The sequence below is a fragment of the Strongylocentrotus purpuratus genome, unplaced genomic scaffold (assembly GCF_000002235.5).
Source record: "Strongylocentrotus purpuratus isolate Spur 01 unplaced genomic scaffold, Spur_5.0 spur5_scaffold_9, whole genome shotgun sequence".
Classification (NCBI taxonomy): Eukaryota; Metazoa; Echinodermata; class Echinoidea; order Camarodonta; family Strongylocentrotidae; genus Strongylocentrotus; species Strongylocentrotus purpuratus.
In genome coordinates this window covers 31,356,578-31,380,444 of record NW_022145615.1, presented here as the reverse complement: position 1 = coordinate 31,380,444, position 23,867 = coordinate 31,356,578, and the positions used below count along the sequence as shown (strand labels likewise).

Here is a 23,867-nt window from a genome sequence, read left to right as displayed (position 1 = left end):
AGTTGAGTGGCCGCTGTCCTCTTGGTGCGTATTGGCGGATGTTGTGGTAGATGATGATGATGATGATGATGATGATGATGAAGATTAAGATGATGACAATGATGACATGATCGTGGTAGTGAATGTGTTTAAAAGGGAAAGATTTTTACTTTAGGGTTATGCCACTTAAACATTCAGCGATCTTGATAAAAATCAATGCTCAATCAGAAAAGGGGCAATTATGAAATAATTGGCACCGTGTGTGTTGTGTGTGTTGTGTGTGTGCGTGTTGGTGTGTGCACGTGTCTGACTGTCTTTGTCCAATGCATTGTTTTATTCCTCACCAAGTAACTTGGCGCAAGTGAGATCTGGCAGTGTCTGATATTCAGTGATGCATGCAGGGATTCAAATGAAAATGGTACCTAAATGTACTGGGAGGATAACTCTATCAAGATATATCATGAAACCCATGATTAAATATTCATACTTCAGACAATACAACTTTTAAAAAGTGGGACATTTCTTCTGACTCACTCTGTAGTTCAGTGCACCGCACGGCACACGGCCTGGCGCCTTGAGGACCCCGGCCGGGCCCCGGCAGGGCACCTTCCGGGAGCCATCGGTACACCTGCTCATCGGACGGAGCCCGTAAGGTTACCGGTCGGCACCCTGCCGGCACCTTGCCGGCACCCTGCCGGCACCCTTACGGGCGCCTTGCATTTCACTCGACCAATTTTCTCCGGGCACCTCCCGGGCGCCGCATAATATGTGACCACACATGCCGTAGAAATGAAAATCGGACGGTTCCCGTACGGTCTCTAAATCTACGGCAAGCCGCCGGGTAGGGAAAATCGTACGGGGCCCGGTTTATATGTGACCTAGGCATTAGGTGACATTCTATCAATGGACTCGTATACAGTCCAGTGGTCATGTTCAATACAAGTGTCTAAGGTCATAATCTGATATTGAACAAACCATCTTCACTGATAGCTGGTTCCTGGTCTCACAGTTTTGTGTAAGTGAACAGTACCTCATATCTTCGGCTCTTTCTCATCTACGGAATTTATTTTCTAATATCTACCAGTAATGCCTGTTTTGATAACATGGGTTTGTATCAGTGATATGTTATCTTGGGTAAGAGTGCAGATTTCTCATATGTTTATACTGTATTAGTACATTTTATCCGATAGAAAGCCTCGTAAATGTGTGAGTGGTAAATTTTGTGTTCGGATGCCTAATTTCAAGGTTTATAAATGATTGTGTGTATTGCATAGTCATATTGATGGATGTTAACATTTTATACGATTGACATATGATATCATCATCGACAGAGCCTGGTTATAAGGGATATTTTCATGTTTATAATGTCGTAATTTCATTAGTTCTTAACAATTTCGGCGCCAGAAATGTGGCGCCGTTGTACGCATTCATGTGCTGTACAAAGATGGAACGCACAGGCAGTGTTCACTGTGCAGAGTACGATCACTGTATATCCAGTTCAATCATTTAGTCATCTTCATTTTGAATAGCTTGTATCCATATTCGCGATACATTGGAATTTATCTATAATAATAAAATATTAATAATATCTAAGATTTATATAGCACTGGTATACAGATACAGTTTCTTAGCGCTTTACAAAACAAATGAAATGACAATTACGGTTAAACTAAATTATGTCATAAGGATCAACAAGAAACGTGAAATGAACATTGCGCTTAATTTGTACGAATTACTTTACTATCCTTTTTTTAATAAATTCCATAGAGATTGCGTTTGATGGTTTCTTATATCTAAAAAAAGTTGAAGTTCCTTTTTGGGGTTTTACTTTAATTTTTGGACACAAGTTATTTTGGCATTTATATTTCCCTCTCCTTCATTGTAATCGAACAACGATGTAATTGATTCAAAGCAGGCCATAAAAAATTAAATGTAGATAATAATTCCCGGGTGGGAGAACGTGCTGGCTTGTGAATGATGAGATTATCGAGCCATGCCCTTTAAACTGTATGTGAACGGCACGCCCAGTCAAGTCTTTTTTTCGTCTTTTTTCTTATTCAATTAGCTTGAAGATTGTTTAAACTTTTGGACTGATGTATTTTTGTTTTAGGCTTTAATAAGAAGAATATTTTGTGCAATTCCCGGCTGGGAGATGATGGCCTGTAAATGATAAGCCTATCAGGCCCTGTCCCTTAAACTTTAGGTGAACGGCACGCCCAGTCAAGTTTTTTTATATTTCTTTATTATCATTATCATCTATATGGCTTTGTTCAATTAGTTGATTATTTTTGTTAATGTAAGGTGTAATACTTAGTAGAATTAGGTGTAGGTGAATTTTGTCTGGGAGATGTTGACCTGTGAATTATGCACCTACCGGTCCCTGCCCCTTAAACTGTAGGTGAACCGCACGCCCAGCCAGGCGTTTTACATATTTTTCGTTATGGCTTACAAAAGTTTCTAGATCCGAGGAACGACGAGATTATTTTATATTGTATTATTTTGTTCAGCTTTACAAAATTTATCAGTAATGTATCATGCCATGTTGGCGTTTTTCATAATTTAAAGATTTGAGTTCATGATTTTAGGTAATTTCTGATTAGGAGATGGTGACCTGTGACTGATGAGCCTACCGGGCCCTGTCCCTTAAACTGCAGGTAAGCGGCACGCCCTGTCAATTTGTTGTTGCTTTTTAATTAGCTGTAAGGCTTTCAATAAGGTGCTAACGGTCTTTAAAAGTAAGGCTTAGTAGAATTCTGTGTAGTTAATCCCTTGCTGGGAAATCATAGGGGGGTGCTTGCCCCCTCCCCCCCCAAACGAAACAGGGGGGGGGTGCATTTTCTCTCCCTCACCCCCAAAAACACCCCCATCGAAGAAAAAAATTGAAGTAAAACAAGTAAAAATAGTTTGTATTTTTTTAATAAAAAAGAAAATAAAATATAATAAAAACCTGAATGGAAATTTGATACCATTCAAAGAAAAGGAAAATTAAAAAAAAGGAACTAAATTTCCTAAACATTCCGCATGTCTCTTTACTTATCAATGAAGGGTTTTAGAACATATCGTTTGAATATTTTGATATTTTGTAAGGCTAAGTCCTCTCCAAAAGTAATTTGCTTTCAATAGATGCAGAAAAACAAGAGAAACAAAGCAAACAGTTTTGAGTAAAATTGTATAACTAATAAGGAAGTGACGATTTTTATAAGTATGAAAGACTATGAAAAAAGGAAATCACAACACAATTTGTCCAGGTTATTTGACTTGTATCATATTGCGTGCATGACAATTCAAGAAATCTTGTATGAAATTTGAGGTTTGATTTATTCATAATCATTGATTTTCATATAAATAGTTTTTCATTTCAACATTTAACTGACAAAAAATTACTCTTTTTATTAGTGCATGCACAGTTTTTCCACACAAAAACATAGGGGCAAATTGGAAATTTATGTTATCAATATAAATAAAAAAAATTAGTGGATAGTAAGGATATGACGTCACAGACTCTTGAGTGAATCGGCAATTTGTCTTGTGATTTTCAGAGTTTTTCATGTCATCAAAAATTCCAAACTTTCTTCTATCCGATTTTGCTCACACTTTTTTTGATCGATTTGTCTGATTTGTCTGCTTCTATTGAGAGTAAGATATTTTTGGAGTGGACTTGCCATTCACTCATTAATATCATTCAAGGGAACTTTTTAAAATAAGGCCACCATGGGCTTTTCCTTTGTTCTCCAATTGATTTCTATTTGAAGTTATCGTATAAACTGAAAATTCTCTGCTTTGTATATATATATATATAATACTTGTATGTTTATTTGCTTTTGCTGTGATAAAAAAAAAATGAAATGAATAAACGAACGAACAAAGGACGGGAAAGCGTTTTTTTTTTTAATTATTGGGCTGAGAAGCAAGGGCGGATCCAGCTGGCGGCAGGGGAGGGGTCAAATTGTTCGACCCTCGAAAATTTGAAAAATCGCACCCCCACCCCTTGAGCGCCAGGGGAGGGGGCCAATCTCCAAAAAAGGTAAAATTAACGTTTTTTTACACGTTTTTTTCCCCAAGGGAAGAGGCCCCCCCCCCCTGGATCCGCCACTGTGTGCATCATTGTACTCTATGTTTTTCGCAATAAAACCTTAATTGAATTGATTGAGTTGAAACCAAATTTTGCGTTTGCCTAATTGTTTTCATAACTCTACAGTCTATTAGGGAAAACGAGTATGGTAAAACGTGTCACTCAAAGATTTTTACTTTTTTGAGGCACTTCATGATCATTTTGAAGCGCAATTTTTGTAGGGGGTTCAATATTACACCATAGTACAGACACTGATAACACGTAGGGCCGTGCATCTCAGATTTAACATTGTTAAACGATGCCTTAAGGGCCCGAATGTAACGTTGGTGATTTAAGAGGATCACACTCTTGGTTTATGATCTATTTTCTTTCTACAGATATCATAATTGTGTTATACTAAAGTTACTAGATAGTTCAACCAATAGTACATCATTTTCGGGGTACCTGAGGGTGTCCCGGGAACTCCGAAGCTATTCATTGCAACCCGATGGGAAAAGCCCGAACAAAAATTTACTCACTTGAATAGTAAATGATTATGATTTGTTCAACCCATTGATGGTAGATGTGGATAACAACTTTCATTGTCTATAATTATATTGGTTTCCAAGTGGTACAAGAAATCAGTGTATTCAATATCTTTAGCGCAGTACCGGATAATGACAAAATTGTTAACGTATTGCTCAGTCATCCGGGAACTTCAACTATCGATATCTATAATTATGACACACACAAAATCCATATTTTCCGAGGTAAGTCAAATTTTGTTATTTCGCTAGTCAGCCTGAAATAGATAGTAATAATAATATTGTATGGCTTTGTTTTCGTGTGATACAAGAATATATTCCTCTCTCTGTGGCAATATTGGAATCGTCTCCGACTCGTTCAATATTGTCATAGCTCGAGCAATATATCCTTGTATCACACTCAAAGCCATTCAATATTATGTAAAGAACACCGCGGGCTCCTATAACTTCCATCACAATACTCAAGATCAATTTTATTGTTTAAATCGTGAATATGGGCCCTTCGAAGGGCACATTGTCGTGCTTGAATAATGTAGTGATCATTAACACAGTTGCTGGTTTATTGACCTCATAATAAAGAAGTATGTATGAACTACCTAATTTCGAAATTCCAGCTTTTCAGGAGTAGTTTTGAATGCTAAAATCACAGCTTTGAAACACATCTCTGATGCATGTGAAAGAATTTGCAGAACACTCCCACGTTTTGAAGTAGCTAAATAGTATGAAGTCAGCAATATGCGAGGTCGCAATGCGGAAAATTACATCTTATAACAAGGGAAAACCCAATCCTGATGAGGTTATAAGCACATTCTCAGTCATAACGGAAGACTGAAAAGACATTTGATAAGTAACGATAAGGCAATATAATAATATATAAAGGAGAAGGCTGAAGCTTACATTTTTCCTTTTATAATGGGTATTATTTTTGGTTGTTGTTTCGTAACTTTCGCCCATTGCCCCTTATTTTCTCCGTAAAACCCTTTCATATTTGGTAATTTTTCGCTTTTCCCTTATGTCACTGTAACCTACCGCAGTTCACAAATTTTGAACGCTAAAATCAAAACCTTTCTGGTGAATGAGAATGGCCTTGGCATATGAGGTTAATTTATAAAAATAGTCAACATTTATCACTTAATGTTGCCATAGATGTTTTCTCTGCAGTTAAGTAGTTTATACATAGTTCTTTGTAATGAGGTCAATTAAACAAGCAATAGTACTAATGATCACTATACATTATTCAAGCAAGACATTTTTCCCTTCGGTGGACCTATATTTACAAATAAATCAATAAAGCATGGATGTCAGGAATTGTGTGCATATGCGTGTTCATGTAGTCCTTCATGAAAGAGCCATTCAGACTGACTGTGTGTTGGGGTACAAGCTCCCTGTTGGGGCCGTCTACGTACTAACGTACTACGTACTATACTAACATGCCTTCGTGGCACAGGACAGATCTTTTTACGTGCTGACTACGTGTCAGTCAGGGGCGTAGACAACGGGGGGGGGGATGAGGGGGATGCATCCCCCCCACCTCACAAGGTGGGGGGGGGGGATGGCATGTACAATCACCCCCCCCCCCAGGTTTTGGGGAATGATATTTGCTTACTTAATAAGTCATAATGATGATGATAATAATAGTAATAATAATAATGATAACAATTATAATATTAATAATAATAATAATTATGATGATGATAATAATAATCCTCATCATTATTGTAATTGTGTTTATTGTTATTAGCCGCATTCACACGGTGAAAGCCAATTCAGACGGTAAAAAAAAGAAAATCTTACAAGTATTTTGTGGTTATCTTGTGGTTTGGAAACCACAAGATAACCACAAGATTAAACAGGCGCGGATCTACGGGGGGGGGGGGGGAGGTTTAGGGGGTTTAAACCCCCCCCCCCCTTGGTCGGCCCAAAAAAAAAAAAAAAAAAACAAAAAAACAAAACAAAACAAAAAAAAGAACGCACGCTGGAGAGAAACCATTTCAAGTGCAAATATTGTGAGAAGATATTCAACTCATCTGGTAACTTAACCAAACACATGATAACTCTGGATATAACTGTGTATTTAACTGTTACTTGATTTAAAAAGACGTTATCATGCACTGCTTTTTATGGTCTCCATTGTGTTAATAGATGCCAGGAAAACATCACTTACGGGGTTCAAATAAACACCCCCCAAAAAATCGGCTCGCCGCTTCGCGGCTCGTGGACGATGCTCCGCATCGTCATTATTTTGGTCAACCCCCCCCTTAGCAAAAAGCTAGATCCGCCCCTGAGTCATCCCCCCAGGTGTACGAACCTGTCTACGCCACTGGTGTCAGTGATTCATGTTCAAGGCCATTCAGAGTTCAGACGGTGTGTTCGGGTATGTTTTTATGATATTACGGTTAAGCAAGGAATTTTAAACGCTGGAATCCCAACTGGCAACAAATTATTCCAAGCAGCTGCCGTTGTCTAAGGTTGCACAATACAATCTACAGGTGTGCTGTTACCTTTGATGTCCGAGATTCGAAGCCCCGGATTCGAAGCCGCCAATATCATTGGAAAGCTTGAGTAAGAAATATCGTTAATATTTCACTTTTTTTATTTAAACTAACAAGGGGGAAATCGAACAGATGATAAAATATCAATTCAAAAGCCTAACTGTGTCAAGAACTTACATTGTATTATAGCAGTTTTAATTTGTGAAAAATAGTGAAATTTTACAATCTTAAAACCTAAAACCTGCAATTTGACACTTTTCCGATAGTTCCGGCTCACGAAAAATAAAGACTGAAGTTGTTCGTGTACAGTTCTTTATTATGTTATATGTTAGATTTGTGCCCACACATACCCAGTCGAGTAATTGCGATAAATATTTCTGGAAATTTGCTCCATTTTCTTTCGCTTGCCTCCTGTGAAGGTAAACACTGTGTACTGCTCGTATTATCAGACGAGTGGTAGCGAAAAGTAATTATCATTACAAAAGCATATTTCCCTTTAAAAGTTGCCGTTATATAGTTTGCAGCTAGGCAGGAATCTTTTGTCTACCTATTTGCAAGGAATATCCAGTTAAGCGCATGCCTGACATATTTTCTACTGGCGGCATCGAAGATGGTACAAAGGGAATGAGTTAGATATGACTCCAGCTCTTAAAACCCTTTTGGTTTAAGCCTATTTTGACACCATGTATGTCGTAATGTCATGATAACATGCTATAAATTCATTTTTATTCTACGATACTGCTGAGGGAGTACGTGAGTCAGGGATACGTGAAGTTAGTATCGCAGCTTAGTAACACAACCATTATGTGATTTCAATGACTGGTTAGTAGAACATGCATGGAGATCGAGCAGTGCTATATACGCCTGAGAAGGGAGCATAATGTAGTGTGTTTAGGTCTTCCCCTACTCTTTTTGTGTTACACCATTGACACGCCATGTCCCCTGTGGCATGTTTCCTCTCCTTTTTGCCATATACCTTTAGACGTAGATGCACTGAGCTTGGATCAGAGGTCCTTAAACTCCCTTATCAAACCAAACTAGTTCTCACTACGTTCTGTAAAATGTTGTCGAACTGTGTGCAGATGGAGTGAAAGTAAAAGCAACTGTTTACGATCTGTTTAAGATATTGTAGCATAACTAGTCCAGTGAGTTAGTAAGACATAGAGGGCGTTATCGATAATTGTGAAATATATATGTGCATGGACATCGGAAGATGCCCGTCAGTCAATGTTGAGCTGTCGTTACGAGAGCCCGGTGGGGTCATTCAATGTGACTTCCGGACCGCATGACCGTTACCAAAATCGCGGAAAAAGGGGTCAATTTCAAGCAATGTCCGCGGACAAAATATTCCTCGAAATAAAGAAAATAGGGGTGCACAGGTGTCCCCGAAATTGATAAATAGGGTCAGGAAAAGGAAAAGAGAAAACCGGGAAGGAAAAAGAGAAAACCGGGAAGGAAAATTCTCGGAGCCGAGTCTTTTTTTGTCCTTGAAATATGGTAAAATAGGGGTAAATTTGCGAAAGTGTCCTTACAATCTTATAAATAGGGGTATTCCAAAGTACGATTTTGTCCTTGTTTTGATGTAAAAAAAGGGGGCTAAATTTCACAAAATGTCCTTGAAATTGACCGCAAAAGGGGGTTTTATGCATTGGTGGTAACGGTCATACGTGTCACTCTTTGCAGGGGAGTGACCCCACCGGGTACGAGAGGTACAAGAAACTATATAAAGTTACCCAAACTGCCAACACTCTGTAAGTGTTGTTTCTTTAGTCCTGTCAGATATTCTGTGATTGCAGGAGTAAGTGAATGAGAGCTAATCCACGTTATTTCTTACACGATATACTTTTGTGAGAGCCCACTGAGAGATATAGTTGATAAATGATTGTCAAGAGCGTGGCCCGGGTTTTGACAGACTGCAAGGCAGAACGCTACCCCAGCAGAGCCCGGTTACGCCACAATATTCTTGAACGGGCTCGGACTGGCTTGGACGGGAAGGGTGTTCTAAAACTTTGAGCCTGTTCAAAATTGTCCCCGTCCTGCAATTAGACGGATTGACAACGTAATTAAAACGAGATGGGTGCACTACGAACGGAATTGCCATACTTAAATGATCATTGCATTTTGTTTCTTTCTTTTGATAGGGAGGTGAAACATGCAAGTATATATAACAATGGTGAAGAGGAATTGAATGCACTAAACTGAGCGGTTAGAATTATGTTCTGTTAAAGGCCAAGTTCACTCCGAAAATTATTTGCTTTGAATAGGTACAGAAAAACAAGAGAAACAGAGCCAAAACAAATTGAGTAAAATGGGATAACTAATATTAAAAAGGAAGTTATGAATTTTTGGAAAAGTATGAAAAAGTATGGAATAATGGAAAACACCACACAAATTGCTAATTTGGTTATCAGTTTGTGACGTCATTGCCTCACTATTTATCAATTGCTTTATATACATCTTTATCCCTCAATTTCCTTTTTTATCCCCGAACACTTGATTTCCCCATGCCTTTGCCCAGGTTATACGATTTGTATCATATTGCGTGTATGATATTTCACAAAATCTGTTATGAAGAAATCTGTTTGAAGAAATGATACTATTTTCTAAATATTGTATATTCATAATCATTGATTTTTATATATGGGTCTAAAAATATATTAACATAATGAAAACGAAGCACAAAACGACATAGTAAGTATTGTAAAATTAAATTTGACAGGTTTTAGGTATAATGATAGTAAGATGTATGCTGCAATTGACAACAATTTCGGGAAAGGCTATTTTCGGAACTTGGTAAAAGTGCTCATTTCAGGCATGTTATCTCTCTTCTAAGAATAGGACTGGAGTATATACACTTGCTGCGTACGCATTATGATTCAAGGGGTGTTTCACAAAGATCCTAAGTTGAACTTATCTCTAAGTTGGACTTACCAATTATGGAATGCCGTTAACACCCTCGAAAATATTTTGTAAAAGTTATTTAAAAAGGCATCAAATGTTGATTCAAATCATTCATAGTTTTTATTATCATGGGAGATGTCATGTTCTTGATGTGGAATTTATGAAAAGTCTAAAATACTTGATTTTTTGCTATTGAATATATTTTATCATAAGGCTACAAAATGGCTCTATATTAAATTCCAACTTAGAATTAAGTTTGACTTAGGAACGTTGTGAAACACCCCCCAAGGTGTAACAATCATTGTGATGGAATATAATTGGACCTTAGTTGAAATTCAATATCAGCTTTATCATGCTACGGGCATACTATAGGATTTCCCGGCCAAATTCGCGAGTTTGTCATTCAAATTAATTTGGCTTGCGTTCAAATTCGACGGTTTTAGTGCAGTCAGGTATATCTCGGGTTTATATTCCCTTTTCTAGTTTTCAAATCTATGGAATTTTCGTTAGAATCTACGTATGTTTCATTCAAATTAATGAACAATGTGCTTCTTTCGCTATTTGGTCATTCGATTTGGCGCAACACGATTTTCTGACAACCCAACGGTGTACTTCTAACAGGGCTCAAATTAATTTTTTGTCCACGGGGGCTCTTCCCCCGAAAAAAGAGCCCCCGTTAGCCTTCTCATGGAGGCTCTTTTATTACTGACGGGGGCTCTAAATACAAATATCCATTGAATTGGTACCTATGATACTCCTCAATTATTTGCTATTTCATCATTATCATTTCAATCAGCATTTTCCCTCTTACAAATTTACAAGCTACATAGCTGTTACTGGCCTCTGTATATAATATATACGCATACAACACTGATCTTTATGATATCTTTAACGTGACATATCTTCTTCTCCCCTTGCAAACGAAAAAGAAAACATGGTCATTAAAAGGGATTAAGCGACAAATAATGATTGTGATTCAAATTGATGCGAATATTTGTTTGAATAAGCACTGCTATTCACCCGAATCTTCTTTGTAAAAACAACTTTTACAAATCTCAGCCATGCTTACTGAGTTGAGACGTTCCATTCAATTTAAAGGTGAAATTCAAAGAAAATCACAAATGTGTCATCTAATGTATCACTATGAACTGGTAAGCTAACAGATGGCCATCGTACAAGTTTTAGGTCAACTACATATCGGGTGATTTATAAAAATACAAATACAACCACCTGCATAGCAGCTGGGATATACGAGAGATTCGCCGGAAAATAACGATGTTTTAATGACGTCACTATATGGACCAATACTGCCCAAGCAGACGACATCCCATAAAGAATGAACATAATTGCAAAGCTTTTATTTGTCAAATTATAATGAGTTTAGTGTATATAAATGTGATGGCATGTCAAATCATTCAAAAGGGGATATGACCCGATTCCGATAACAAAAATCTTTTGCTTGTAAATACACAGGATAGGGGTTAATTAACAATCAAAGAAACCAGACTTTTGAATTGAAAACCCCCCGAAATGATATTAAGGACGGCATTTGTTCCCTCTTGAAACGCCGAACATACCGCGGTGTGTGCAGCTGAATATTCAACGGCGTCTTATTTTGTTTACAAGCGAAAGATTCCTTTATTTTTGTATCGCTACATTTGTCATCAAAATAAAACCATGTGCGGGGTTTAGAGTGAGGCAATAGATTATACACTTGGCCTTACGGTAGTGAAGTAAGAGAAAGAACTCAAGAGAAGATGAAAACACAGGCACTAAAAATGTGTGAGATGTCATGGGACATCGTCTGCTTGTGCAAATCGTGTCCATACTGTGATCTCACACACCTAAGCAGCGTTCGGAGAGCTCTTCAGGTGCTATGCCGGGGCTGTATTTAAGCGTTTTATAATTTATAATAATCATTTCTTCGAATGTTTCCAAGCATTGAATTTTGATAACCTTGTCGAATCAAAGTTTCAACTTTGCAATAATGAAATTAAGTTAGTTTTTTAAATCAATGAATACCTACTTTAAAATACCCATTACATAATACACTTCTCCTAATCTCAAAGTGATCTTACAGCACAGTGGCAGAATTGCATGGCTGAGATTTGTAAAAGTCGTTTTTCCAAAGAAGATTCTGGTGAAAAGCATTGCTTATTCAAAAAAAATCCTTGCATCAATTTGAATCACAATGATTATTTGTCGCATGGTCCTTTTATTAAATAACCTAGCTATGTCACGTTAAGAAATCGTAAAGATCAGTTGTATTATGCGTATATACATAATGATACCAGAACAAATGTTGATTATCAGAATGTCATTTTTGGAATACCTCTATACAAATACCACATTATCTTTAGCCCGTATCAATATTAGTATGATCCAATATAAAGCTATTATTCTTTATTTTATTCAGTATAATGCTTTTCCTCAAAAAATAGTTTTGCTATTTTTTTAGGGTTGAGACGCTAAGAAATGGTTTCAAATGTACATTACATGAACCCTGAACCATTGCAAAATGATGGTGGTTCTCTCTCTCTCTCTCTCTCTCTCTCTCTTTATTTTAATCATGCATTATCAACTACATATAAAGCAGCAACCAAAAACTTAGGGTTATCTGAGATAGGTGAAAGTAAGAGTTAAAAAGAAAGTCATGCTAAAACGGCGCTTCACTTCCCCCCGCCCCCTGGAAAAAATGAAATAGATTAGTAGTCCTCCTCTCCAGAATCCCCTCCCCCCCCCCCCCCCCCGCTTTAATATCACATTTTCACTTGGCAGCCCAAGGGGGCCGGGGGGTGGGAGGAGGGGGTTAACCCCCCCCCTCCCCGCCGTATATCTGCCCATGTTACCATATCATTCCACGACATTTTGGTCTTCCTCTTCTCCTCAAAAGGGACTTTTAGATTTGCGTGGACGTGGACGTGGACGTGGACGTGTTACGTCCTTTTAAGGCACTGGCAATCACATGTGACGTCCTTTTAAGCACTGGCAGTGCCTTAAAAGGAGGTCTCACGTTGCAGTCCACGTTCTCATCGTGCAAATCTAAAAGTCCCTAATATTGATTTACTGGTCGAGGTTCATTATTTGCTGACAACGAAAACTTCTCCAGGCCATGACCATGTTTCTGCCCTTGCCCGATCGCCTCCAGCTCCAGCAGAAATGGCGCGGCAGCGTGCACACGACCGCTACTAACGGCGCAGTAGGCCTATAACCACTGCTGACGGCGGCACTGCACTGCGAGCTGAATCGATAATAATAGGCCTACTCATAAAACGAGAAATCTTGCACGCTAATCTTAGTTCCATTTCATTGGTTTAAGGTTTGAAAATTGAAACTCAATATTATGATAAAGTTATAACAGAAAAGATTATCTTTATTTTATAATTCCACCGGGGCGATTTTTAATTTTGCAATCGCCCCCGTGAGCAACCTGACGGGGGCGATTTTGTAGCTCACGGGGGCGAATCGCTCACCGCCCCCTGTATTTTGAGCGCTGACTTCTAGCATTCTAATTCATTTGTAGCATTCAAATTAGCACTTCGTGCACTTAAATTGATGGTCAATATACATTTCTCGTTTATTACACACTTTTTATAGCTCATTCTTTTTCTTTCAAGATTGTTTTTTCTTGTGTATTTCATCATATTTCATTTTCTTGCATTTATACACTCATACTTATTAGATTTATCTGATTGTTAAGAAGAAAAAAAAACGACTTGCATCTACGGACCTGATGGTCTCAGTATATTTGTAAATGTTCATGTAAGGAAGTTGGTTGTCTTATGTTTCATCATAAATTTATCATAATTTCATCATAATTTCATTATGGAAGAAGGGTACAATATTGTGACTGGGGTAGGGACTAACGTCAACAATTTGAACATGATTCATTATTTAGCCATGTCTTTAGCCATCGATCTGCTGGCGGGCAAGTAAACTATGAAACTTTTTAAGAAAAACAGAGGGATGTGCTGGGTTTAAGAGACGATGTGAATTACTTTTGTAAAATTCCGAGTCTGTAGTAAAAAGGGGCGATTGAGGGTACCCCCACCTTTCCCGGGTATATGAACATGTCCGTGCAGAAATGCCATATTCCTTGATTTCGCCCCTTCTTTACTTTATGTCTGACTAAACCCATCTGCATTGTCCTTAAAATAAATAAATGGAATAACAGCTTAGACCCCAATGGTAAATCATGCATTTTAACTGCATTATTTAAAAACTGTAAAAGTTTGTTGCAATTCTTCCCCCTAACATTCCTAACTTGAATAAAAATATTATGAATACGAATGACACTATTGAATGATTAAAATTACGCTTCGACAAGTGAATATTAATTTGAATGCTAGTTGAGCAGTTTATAAATTGAATGACAGATCTAGGAAACCCTTCGACCAAAATCCTAAATTAAATACAAAAACTGGAAAATTGAATGATAATTGGCATGGCAAAGCCGATCTGCGCTAACTTAAATGCAAAGTAAATGAATTCGAATGACAAACTAGCGTATTTGGCCGGGAATTCCTATATAATCAAATCATATGTACACAAAAGACCACCTTGTAATATTATTATAGGACTATCTCGTATAATATATATTTATATTCGATAGATGCACACCATGTGTGAATTGGTTCAAATTAAAGTCCAACTTCATTTAGTAACGGGTTTATGGACAGCTAATATTGAACATTTTAAATTTTACGAGCAATTTCAGCAAAGGATAGGGAGTACATACAATGTGAGCAATACATGGACTTACTACGTGCAATTACAGTGTACTATGATCATTTTCAATGTCAATGATGCATGGTGATGGTGATGATAAGAGTAATGATAATGATAATAGTATATAATAATAATAATAATCATCATCTTGGACTGATGATATAAAGAAAGTGTCCGGACAAGGAATGAAAGGTGCAACACAAATGGCAGGTGAAAGAGTTGCATGGCGTGCTCTTGTGAAGGCCACAGCAGCGCTTTACAGCGCCACCTGAAGTTGATGATGATGATAATAATAATAACAGTAATAGTAACAGTAATAATACTAATATATTATTTAGTTGCAACGACCGCAAAACCAACAAAGACCAGGCGCGGATCCAGGGGGGGGGGGCCGAGCGGGCCTTGGCCCCCCCCCCGCAAAAAAAAAAAAAAAAAAAAAAAAAAAAGAGAAGAAGGGAAAAGAAGGGAAAGGGAAAAAGGAGAAAAAGGGAAAGAAAGAAGAGGAAGAAGAAAAGAAAAGGGGTAAGAAGGAGATCGGGGGCCGAAAGGGCCTTGCCTCCCAGGCTGTTAACCCCCCCCCCCCCCCCCCCCCAATCAAAAAAAATAAGAGAGAAGGAAGGAAAGATAAAGAAAAAAAGGAAAAGAGGAGATACTGGCGTACTGAAAGAAGGGGGGGGGGCTTGGGGGAAATCAAATTCAAACGTGGTTTATTTCTAATTCCACAACGGTTGATAACAAATAATGCTGAAATGACACAATTTACGAAATTTTTCCTCACTTTTTAGTAAATTATACGTTTGTATGTGTTTGTTGGAAAATGACAAATTCCTAAATTTACACCCAAGCAAAAAATATGATTCTTGAGATTCCTACATGTCAGGGCCCGAGGTACGGCGGGGATCGAGAGCCTCGAACCCCCCCCCCCCCCCACTTTTCTTGAAAAAGTATATTAAAGAGAAATAAAATAGAATGAGAGCAAGAAAGTAAGAATAGTTAACTGCCAGTGTTAACAAAATAATGAGGCATCAAAATATGCTCATCTGACCGTGATTAAATGCCTAGAACCCCTAAGCTTCCGGGGGCTTTGCCCCCTGGATTCCATCTAGGGCCCTACGGCGGGTCCTTAGATGATCATCTGACGGTAATTTCTTATTCTCTTATCTGATAGTAATGTATTGCCTTAAACCCCTGAGCTTGCGGGGTCGGACAAGGTATCAAGATGTGTTTATCTGACCGCAGGCGCGTAGCCGGGGGGGGGGGCGGTCCCCCCCCCCCCCCAATCGGAAGAGGACGTACAGTGTAGGAAGAAAAAGGAGCAAAGAACATCTTTGAAATTCAGACATGGATTAAGAGTATAGAGAACGGTACAACGCATCGTTTTCTTTTTCTAATAATAAAACGTCAGAGCCTCGCGCATGAGGGGAGGGGTACTGAATTCAGACGAGGATTCAGAGTCGAGAACTCTACAACGAATGCTCTTCTTTCTCTAATAATTTAATAAATCGTAAAATTTTCCGAGCTTTGCGCAGGAGGGGGAGGAGGGGGAAGGGGGGGGGGGACAGAATTTAGACAAGGATTAAGAGTCGACAACGAGTCGTCTTCTTTTTCTAATGATTTAATGAAACGTAGAAGCTTCCGCGCTTCGCGCAGGAGAGGGAGGGGGGGGGGACTGATTTTAGACAAGGATTATTTTCGAGAACGGTGCAGCGAATCTTCTTCTTCTCTAATGATTAAACGAAGATTAAAAGCTTCCGTGCTTCGCGCAGGAGGGGGGGAGGGAACTGAATTCAGACGAGGATTAAGAGTCGAGAACGGTACAATGAATCGTCTTCTTTCTTTAATAGTTTAATAAAACGTCAAAGCTTCCGCGCTTCGCGCAGGAGGGGAGTGGGGAGACTGAATTTAGACAAGGATTAAGAGTCGAGAACTGTCAACGAATCATTTTCTTTCTCTAATGATTTAATGAAACGTAAAAGCTTCCGCGCTTCGTGCAGGAGGGGGAGGGGGAACTGAATTCAGACGGGGATTAAGAGTCGAGAACGGTACAACGAATCGTCTTCTTTCTTTAATAGTTTAATAAAACGTCAAAGCTTCCGCGCTTCGCGCAGGAGGGGAGGGGGGAGACTGAATTTAGACAAGGATTAAGAGTCGAGAACTGTCAACGAATCATTTTCTTTCTCTAATGATTTAATGAAACGTAAAAGGTTCCGCGCTTCGTGCGGGAGGGGGAGGGGGAGGGGGAACTGAATTCAGACGGGGATTATTTTCGAGAACTTTACAACAAATCGTCTTCTTTCTCTAATAGTATAATAAAACGTCAAAGCTTCCGCGCTTCGCGCCGGAGGGGGGGGGGGGGGAATGAATTTGGACAAGGATTAAGAGTCGAGAACTGTACAACGAATTGTCTTCTTTATCTAATAATTGAACAAATCGTAAAAGCTTCCGCGCTTCGCGCGAGAGGGGGGGGGGAACCTGAATTCAGACGAGGATTAAGAGTCGAGAACTGTACAACGAATCGTCTTCTTTCTCTAATGATTTAATGAAACGTAGAAGCTTCCGCGCTTCGCGCAGGAGAGGGAGGGGGGGGACTGATTTTAGACAAGGATTATTTTCGAGAACGGTGCAGCGAATCTTCTTCTTCTCTAATGATTAAATGAAGATTAAAAGCTTCCGCGCTTCGCGCGGGAGGGGGGAACCTGAATTCAGACGAGGATTAAGAGTCGAGAACTGTACAACGAATCGTCTTCTTTCTCTAATGATTTAATGAAACGTAGAAGCTTCCGCGCTTCGCGCAGGAGGGGGAGAGGGGGTGACTGATTTTAGACAATGATTAAGTGTCGTGTACTGTACAAATAATTGTCTTCTTTATCTAATAATTTAATGAATCGTAAAAGCTTCCGCGCTTCGCGCGGGAGGGGGGGAACCTGAATTCAGACGAGGATTAAGAGTAGAGCACTTTACAACGAATCGTCTTCTTTCTCTAATAATTTAATAAATCGTAAAATTTTCGGCGCTTCGCGCGGATGGGGTAAAAACTAAATTCAGACGAGAATTATTTTCGAGAACGGTACAACGAATCGTCTTCTTTCTCTAATAATATAATGAAACGTCAAAGCTTGGGAGGGGGAAATCGCCCCACCCCGCATTACGTCACTGTTGGTCACCATTACGTACCAATATTTGGCTCGCATAATTTCAAATTTGGGCCCCCCCCCCAAGAAATCCTGGATCCGCGCCTGACAAAGACCTTAATAATACTCGAGCAATACTATAAACAGTTATATTTTTTGTTTATTGCATTGTTCATTTTACCATAGATAAGCATCAAGCAAGCCGCAATATGAATGTGAATGACAACGAGAAGGATACCAAGGTAGAGAAAGAAACCCCACCAGACGTGTTGAAATGGGCGAGTGAACGACTACGGGCAATCCTCGGAGCAAGCAATACTGACGCACTCGAAGTTATGTACGATGATGTTGCTGAGCGATATGATGAGGTACGTGGCGTAGCCACTAGGGTCAAGGGGCACATTTGCCCCTGATCGAATAGATACCAAAAAATAGAGATTGAAGAAGAGGGGGAAATAAACGTGAAAAGAAGATAAAATGACCCCCAACACCCCCTAATTCCATGGCCTTTCTCTCTCATTTCCACCTCTAACATGACATGTGCACCCCCCCTCTCATGACAACAAGACGAATGCCCCCCCCCCCCATAAGCTTAACATATGGTATGCCACTGTGGAAAAGGGTGTATGTATTAACATCTAAAACGATACTCGTTTCTTCTTCCAATTACCTTCTCAACAAAAATCACTGTGAGTCTTAAAGAGGTTGACATAAATTGTGTGGAAACTGGAAAGATTGAAATATTTCAGACTATGAGAAAATTACGGTTTGAATGTTGACAATGATTTTGTTGACAACGTATCAATTGCTAACAATTAACATGAAATGGCGTATGGAAACAGAAAGGAAAAACACATGGGTTCGAGTGATGTAAAAGTTCTGCACTGTGTATATGTTTTAGGACTCCGAACCAAACTTCATGAGTGATGGCACAAAATACATAATTTGGCTATGATGGGTGAAATTACAATTGCAATGATTATAACACAATGAGCATGGTTTACGCGATCGATATTCTAAAAATCAATGATCGTGACAATGAGCCAGTTCGTAGATATAACTGCGCATTGGCAGATAAAGGTCATTTGTACCAAAGGTGTAAAAACCCATCGAGACGAATACTGGATCCGTGCTCGTGATTCACCGACGACACGCTCTATGATACACAGATGGAAGTATTTTTCTCGAGAAAGCAAATGAAAGGCATTTAACGTTTCATGAAGCGCCTCCATGACTTTGGCAGTGATTATTCTGAAATGCACAAGCGGACGTCTCAACAAGATGTGTGAATAGGGAGGGGGAGAGGTCATTTGTACCAAAGCTAACTACTCTATTCGGTTGACATAAACATACTTATTTTCTCTGAGCTTAACATTAGAATGAAATGATACTAAAGTTTTTAAACTCTCACTGGAAACTAATGTACCACTTAATTCTTGTCTTTGTATTCCCGTATCTAAATGACCAATAATGAAATTTAGTTGACTGCCGCAATGAAGTACAATGGAGATGTGTTGACTGTTGACGCCCTCACCCGGTTGGTACCGAATCGAGATGTGAGAATACTAGACGTAGGCTGCGGCACTGGGCTTGTTGGCCAACAGGTTAGTTTCCAACCCCCCCCCCCCCCCCACACCACTGGCGTAACTACAAGGGGGATTGAGTGCCTCGATCCATGCCTACAAATCGAGTGGTGAAGTTTAATTAAAAAGGAAGAAAAAGCGTGAAAATAGAGAAAGGGAAAGGGAAAGAGGGAAAAGGACTTGGACCCCTCCCGCAACCTTCCCCTTTTATCAGTGGCCTTGTTAACTCAAATTTACTCGTGTTTATTTATTAAGATCGGTGCCGACCCCCCCCCCCCCTTCTAATTCCAGTTCTCTCTTAATGGGTAGATTTCTACGCCACTTCACCACATTGTTTGGTTTGACTGCCATTCGATATTGGAATATTTAAAACATTTGAGAAGAAAATAAATATATTTGTATTTTAACATATGAATATTCAAGCATGTATAATGTGAATCGTAGTATTAATAAACTATAGTAAAATAACAATTTCGGAGTGTATTGCAAGTTTCCTTGTAGGAGGCAAAGCCAAATCTGTTCTGCATCATAATCATGGAAGTGACGTCAGAGCAGTCTTGTGATTATTTATGATTTGAAGCCGAGTTGGCCTTCACTCCGACCAAAATGTTTGCAATTTCACACTAATTCGATTTTTAGTACATACATTTTACAAAATATGAACATTTATTCAAGTAATATGGAATCATATAAGCCTGACCCATAGTAATGAATGACACGAAGGAATGTTATGTAAATCATTAAATACATAGAACTATACTAAAACTAATCTAGATCTGATAATAGCGGAATTATTTAATGAATCATTATAACATTTGAAATGACATGATGCAAAATTACTGCTGTACGTGGCATGTATACACAGGGTTACATTCTTTCATGTAGGTATGGTTAAGACAATTCTCTCTATCTTGTTATGGTTACGAATGCAAAATATTAATGTATATCAAATATTAGACAGAAAATGGGCTCTTAAAATAATTAAATTTGTTTGTCTCTCTCTCTCTCTGTCTCTCTCTCCCTCCCTCTTCTACCACCGTTGTAGCTCTACGACAAAGGATACCGTGATATACATGGAGTAGACATGTCAGCTGGATTATTAAAGGTTCTTGAAAAGAAACAGATTTACTCGAAGCTAGTGAAGGCTAGATTTGATCCTAGCACACCTCTCCAATATGCCGATGGTAAGCATTCGATGTAGTATTAATTTGTATTTTTGTTAGACTTCACATTGAATTTTTTTATTGGCACCCTAAATTGAGCTTCTAAATGGTTTGAATTGTTGTTTTCTTACTTCAAAGCACGCAATAGTTTTGATTTAAAGAAATACTTTTGAATGAATCAAAAGGCTTGTTTATTGATATTACTATACAATAATGTGAAAATGGACATTTCATTTATAGTTTCGATAATAATAATAATAACAGCTACATTTATATTGCGAAAATATCCATCCCAGGGGATGCTCTAGGCGTCTACAAAGTAGCATTATAACCCCTGGTTTTAGCCCAGCTGCCCTATTAGGAAGGCCCGATACCTTGTGCTTAGCATAGGTCATAATGTGTAAAGGAGAGTAGTTGTGAATTGTATTGAAGATGATTTTTAGCAAGTTGTGAGTTTGTTTTTATTTTACTGGTTCAAACAATCAATCAACTGCAGGATAAACACTCCAAAATGAATTATAGCGCCATGTTTTCTCGACATACGATTCCTATATACCAGAACTGAAGATTAGCTTTAAGGTGATTTCTTCTTATTTTTCTTCTTCTTCTTCTTCTTCTTCTTCTTCTTCTTCTTTTTCATCTTCTTCTTCTTGTTCTTCTTTTTCTTCTTCTTCTTCTTCTTTTTCTTCTTCTTTTTCATCTTCTTTTTCATCTTCTTCTTCTTCTTCTTCTTCTTCTTCTTCTACTTCTTCTTCTTCTACTTCTTCTTCTTCTTCTTCTTCTTCTTCTTCTTCTTCTTCTTCTTCTACTTCTTCTTCTACTTCTTCTTCTTCTTCTTCTTCTTCTTCTTCTTCTTCTTCTTCTTCTTCTCCTCCTCCTCCTCCTCCTTCTCCTCCTCCTCCTCCTCCTCCTCACCCCTATTCTAACTCGGTATGACATAGGCCTACCCTTTGTTATTTCCAGGTTATTTTGACGTGATAATAAGCTCTGGTGTTTTCATACCATCTCATCTCACCCACACCTGTCTTCCAGAGATTATTCGTCTTCTCAAACCTGGTAAAAGACATCTTCGAATCAACATCATTCGACAATCGACATTAAACCATTAAAAGTATATCTTACGTATATGTTAAGTGCTATAGTTCAAAATAATGCGTGCTTCACTTATATGGAATCATAATTAACATATATCTAATTTGCCTTTCCAAAAGAACATGTACAAATAGCAACTCAAGATTGACGATCTCAAGTTACAACAGTTACATGAAACCACCGTTAAGTCTCTTCCCAGACTGTATTTCATTAACATGATCAATGAGGCCATTAAAATTATACCAACATTGCATTACAATGCCTAATTGAAGTGACAGGTTGTTTTATGTTGATGTATATTTCTCCTCCCCCCCCCCCTTACTCATCAGACGAATAAAAGAGATTTAAAACATGAATCCCATGAACTGTAACAGTTTCAACCTTTAATGGTCTGACACCGATCCATAAATATGTTGATGCTATGTAAATGACTATTATCAGATGAGTATTAGTTTATTTCCATTGGCGTAATATGTAACGTATACGTATACAAAACATTGGCATATTTGCATAGCCTCTCTCAAACGAAGCAAAATTATTTTGTCGTTGATTTTTGCTACGCATCAGTTTATATAATATCCCAATAATGATACTCACTGTTGAATCACTCTTTTCTCAGGAGGACTTAGCCTCATCACCACGAGGAAAAACGTCTTTGATGAGGAGATGGCAGGCATAAAGCTGAAATCATCCTTTGCCAGCCTGACCAAAGATGGAGTACTCGAGAAGATATCACACGAGGAGATCGATTATTTGACTGATGAGAACGATGGAGTTACACCAGGCTTGATATTATCGTATAAGGTCCTACAGCAATGAGTGAATGCTCCCCAGGGAGTGGAGATTGTGCACACAGTGTGTGCGGGCAAGCACTGAATCCAATGACCGGGGTAATAGTATATAGCAACGTCGATCTGGCGCTGCTTAGTGGCTGCCGGGCTCACGATCAATTGGGCAAAAAGAATTTCCGTTCCGGTTTAATAAAATTTGGAGTTGACTATTAGGCTATTATTATTATTATTATTATTATTATTATTATTATTATCATTATTATTATTATTATTATTATTATTATTATTATATTTGTAAAGCGTTTAGAGACATTTGTAATAAGCGCTATATAAAAATTAAATATTATTATTATCATTATTTTTATGCATGGGCGTCTTTATATTATCTTGAAGGAGGGTGGGGGAGATTTTGGCCCAAATTCATCGATAAGTCAGCTGACAATTTCATTTTTTCCTCTTCAATAAGTGGTATTTTCAAATTTGCCGACAGTAATGTTGTGTCATAACGGTCGTCATTGATTTCAAATTTGCCGTCTGTATCCTAAGGTTTCCAACGGGCGTAAAAGGGTAATATACTCCGTTTCCGACAGAAAATTATTAACCGAGGACATAGGTCTTCCGCATCAACCTACGAGAAGGAAAGACAGCAAGTCACTCCCATCAAGACCCATCATAGTGAAATTCACCTCTTATCGCGCCCGCAATCTCATGATCAGGAATCGCAAACTGCTGAAAGGAAAAAGAAAGGGGGTTGAGGAGGACCTGACAGCAGCAAAAAGACTTCTGTTGAAGGAAGCGAAAAAGGAGGTTGAACAGAACAATAGGCTGAATGCCGCATGGTCATCAGATGGAAGGATAATTGTATTGACCAAAGCTACCAATGGGAAGACGACAAGAAAGATAATACATTCCGTGAGTGAACTGGCAAACTTGTGAAAACTGATATACATTAAACTGACTACATGCAAATATGATATTTTTCATATTCTTGCCTATGCCCTTTGATTAATTACAGATCTTTTTGTAATTATCTTCGTTATTTTTACTGTATTTATGTTTTATTAACTACTTATTGAAAGTTAATTTGTGAATTTAGGGACCCCACTGGAAATAAGCTCTCGAGCTTTCGTGGGTTATTCTGTTCAAGCTGACTTTTTTTTTTTTTTTTGATCTGATATTATTGTATATTGTTGTATGTTGGAAGCTTGTCGAATAAAAATCAATCAATCAATCAATCAATGAGTGTATGTGTTCATTGTGGTATCTCTTCTTCCTTCTTTCCAACTCAGTCATGGTTATGCACTCAATGTACTTCTAATATTTTTCCATTCAACCATATAGATGATGATAATGAATTTTATTGGACTATGTACGACTTTTTCCATTTAAATAGGAGAATTGATATTGACAA

The 23,867-nt window shown here is 38.4% G+C and overlaps 1 protein-coding gene across 3 annotated transcripts; it reads left to right on the top strand.

Moving 5' to 3' along the window:
* The first annotated feature begins 956 nt into the window (after positions 1-956).
* LOC584157 (methyltransferase-like protein 27) lies at positions 957-22,563 on the top strand. 3 transcript variants are annotated; one of them, XM_784034.5, is made up of 7 exons: positions 958-1,113; positions 2,565-2,633; positions 18,014-18,195; positions 19,309-19,431; positions 20,456-20,594; positions 21,537-21,629; positions 22,285-22,563. In XM_784034.5, exons 3-7 carry the CDS (start codon positions 18,037-18,039, stop codon positions 22,482-22,484), a joined length of 714 nt encoding a protein of 237 aa, XP_789127.3. In that variant the 5' UTR covers positions 958-1,113; positions 2,565-2,633; positions 18,014-18,036; the 3' UTR covers positions 22,485-22,563. The 3 variants fall into 3 exon arrangements, with proteins under 3 accessions (XP_030833140.1, XP_789127.3, XP_030833139.1); XM_030977280.1 differs by lacking the exon at positions 2,565-2,633 and having other exon boundaries at positions 957-1,113; XM_030977279.1 differs by lacking the exon at positions 958-1,113 and having other exon boundaries at positions 1,151-2,633; positions 18,026-18,195.
* Positions 22,564-23,867: the final 1,304 nt, after the last annotated feature.

Coding starts and splice junctions, on each gene's coding strand:
- LOC584157 (XM_030977280.1), top strand. CDS start 18,037: ATGAATGTGAATGACAACGAGAAGGATACCAAGGTAGAGAAAGAAACC. Junction 18,196..19,308: donor TTGCTGAGCGATATGATGAG/GTACGTGGCGTA, acceptor AATGAAATTTAG/TTGACTGCCGCAATGAAGTA. Junction 21,630..22,284: donor TATTCGTCTTCTCAAACCTG/GTAAAAGACATC, acceptor CTCTTTTCTCAG/GAGGACTTAGCCTCATCACC.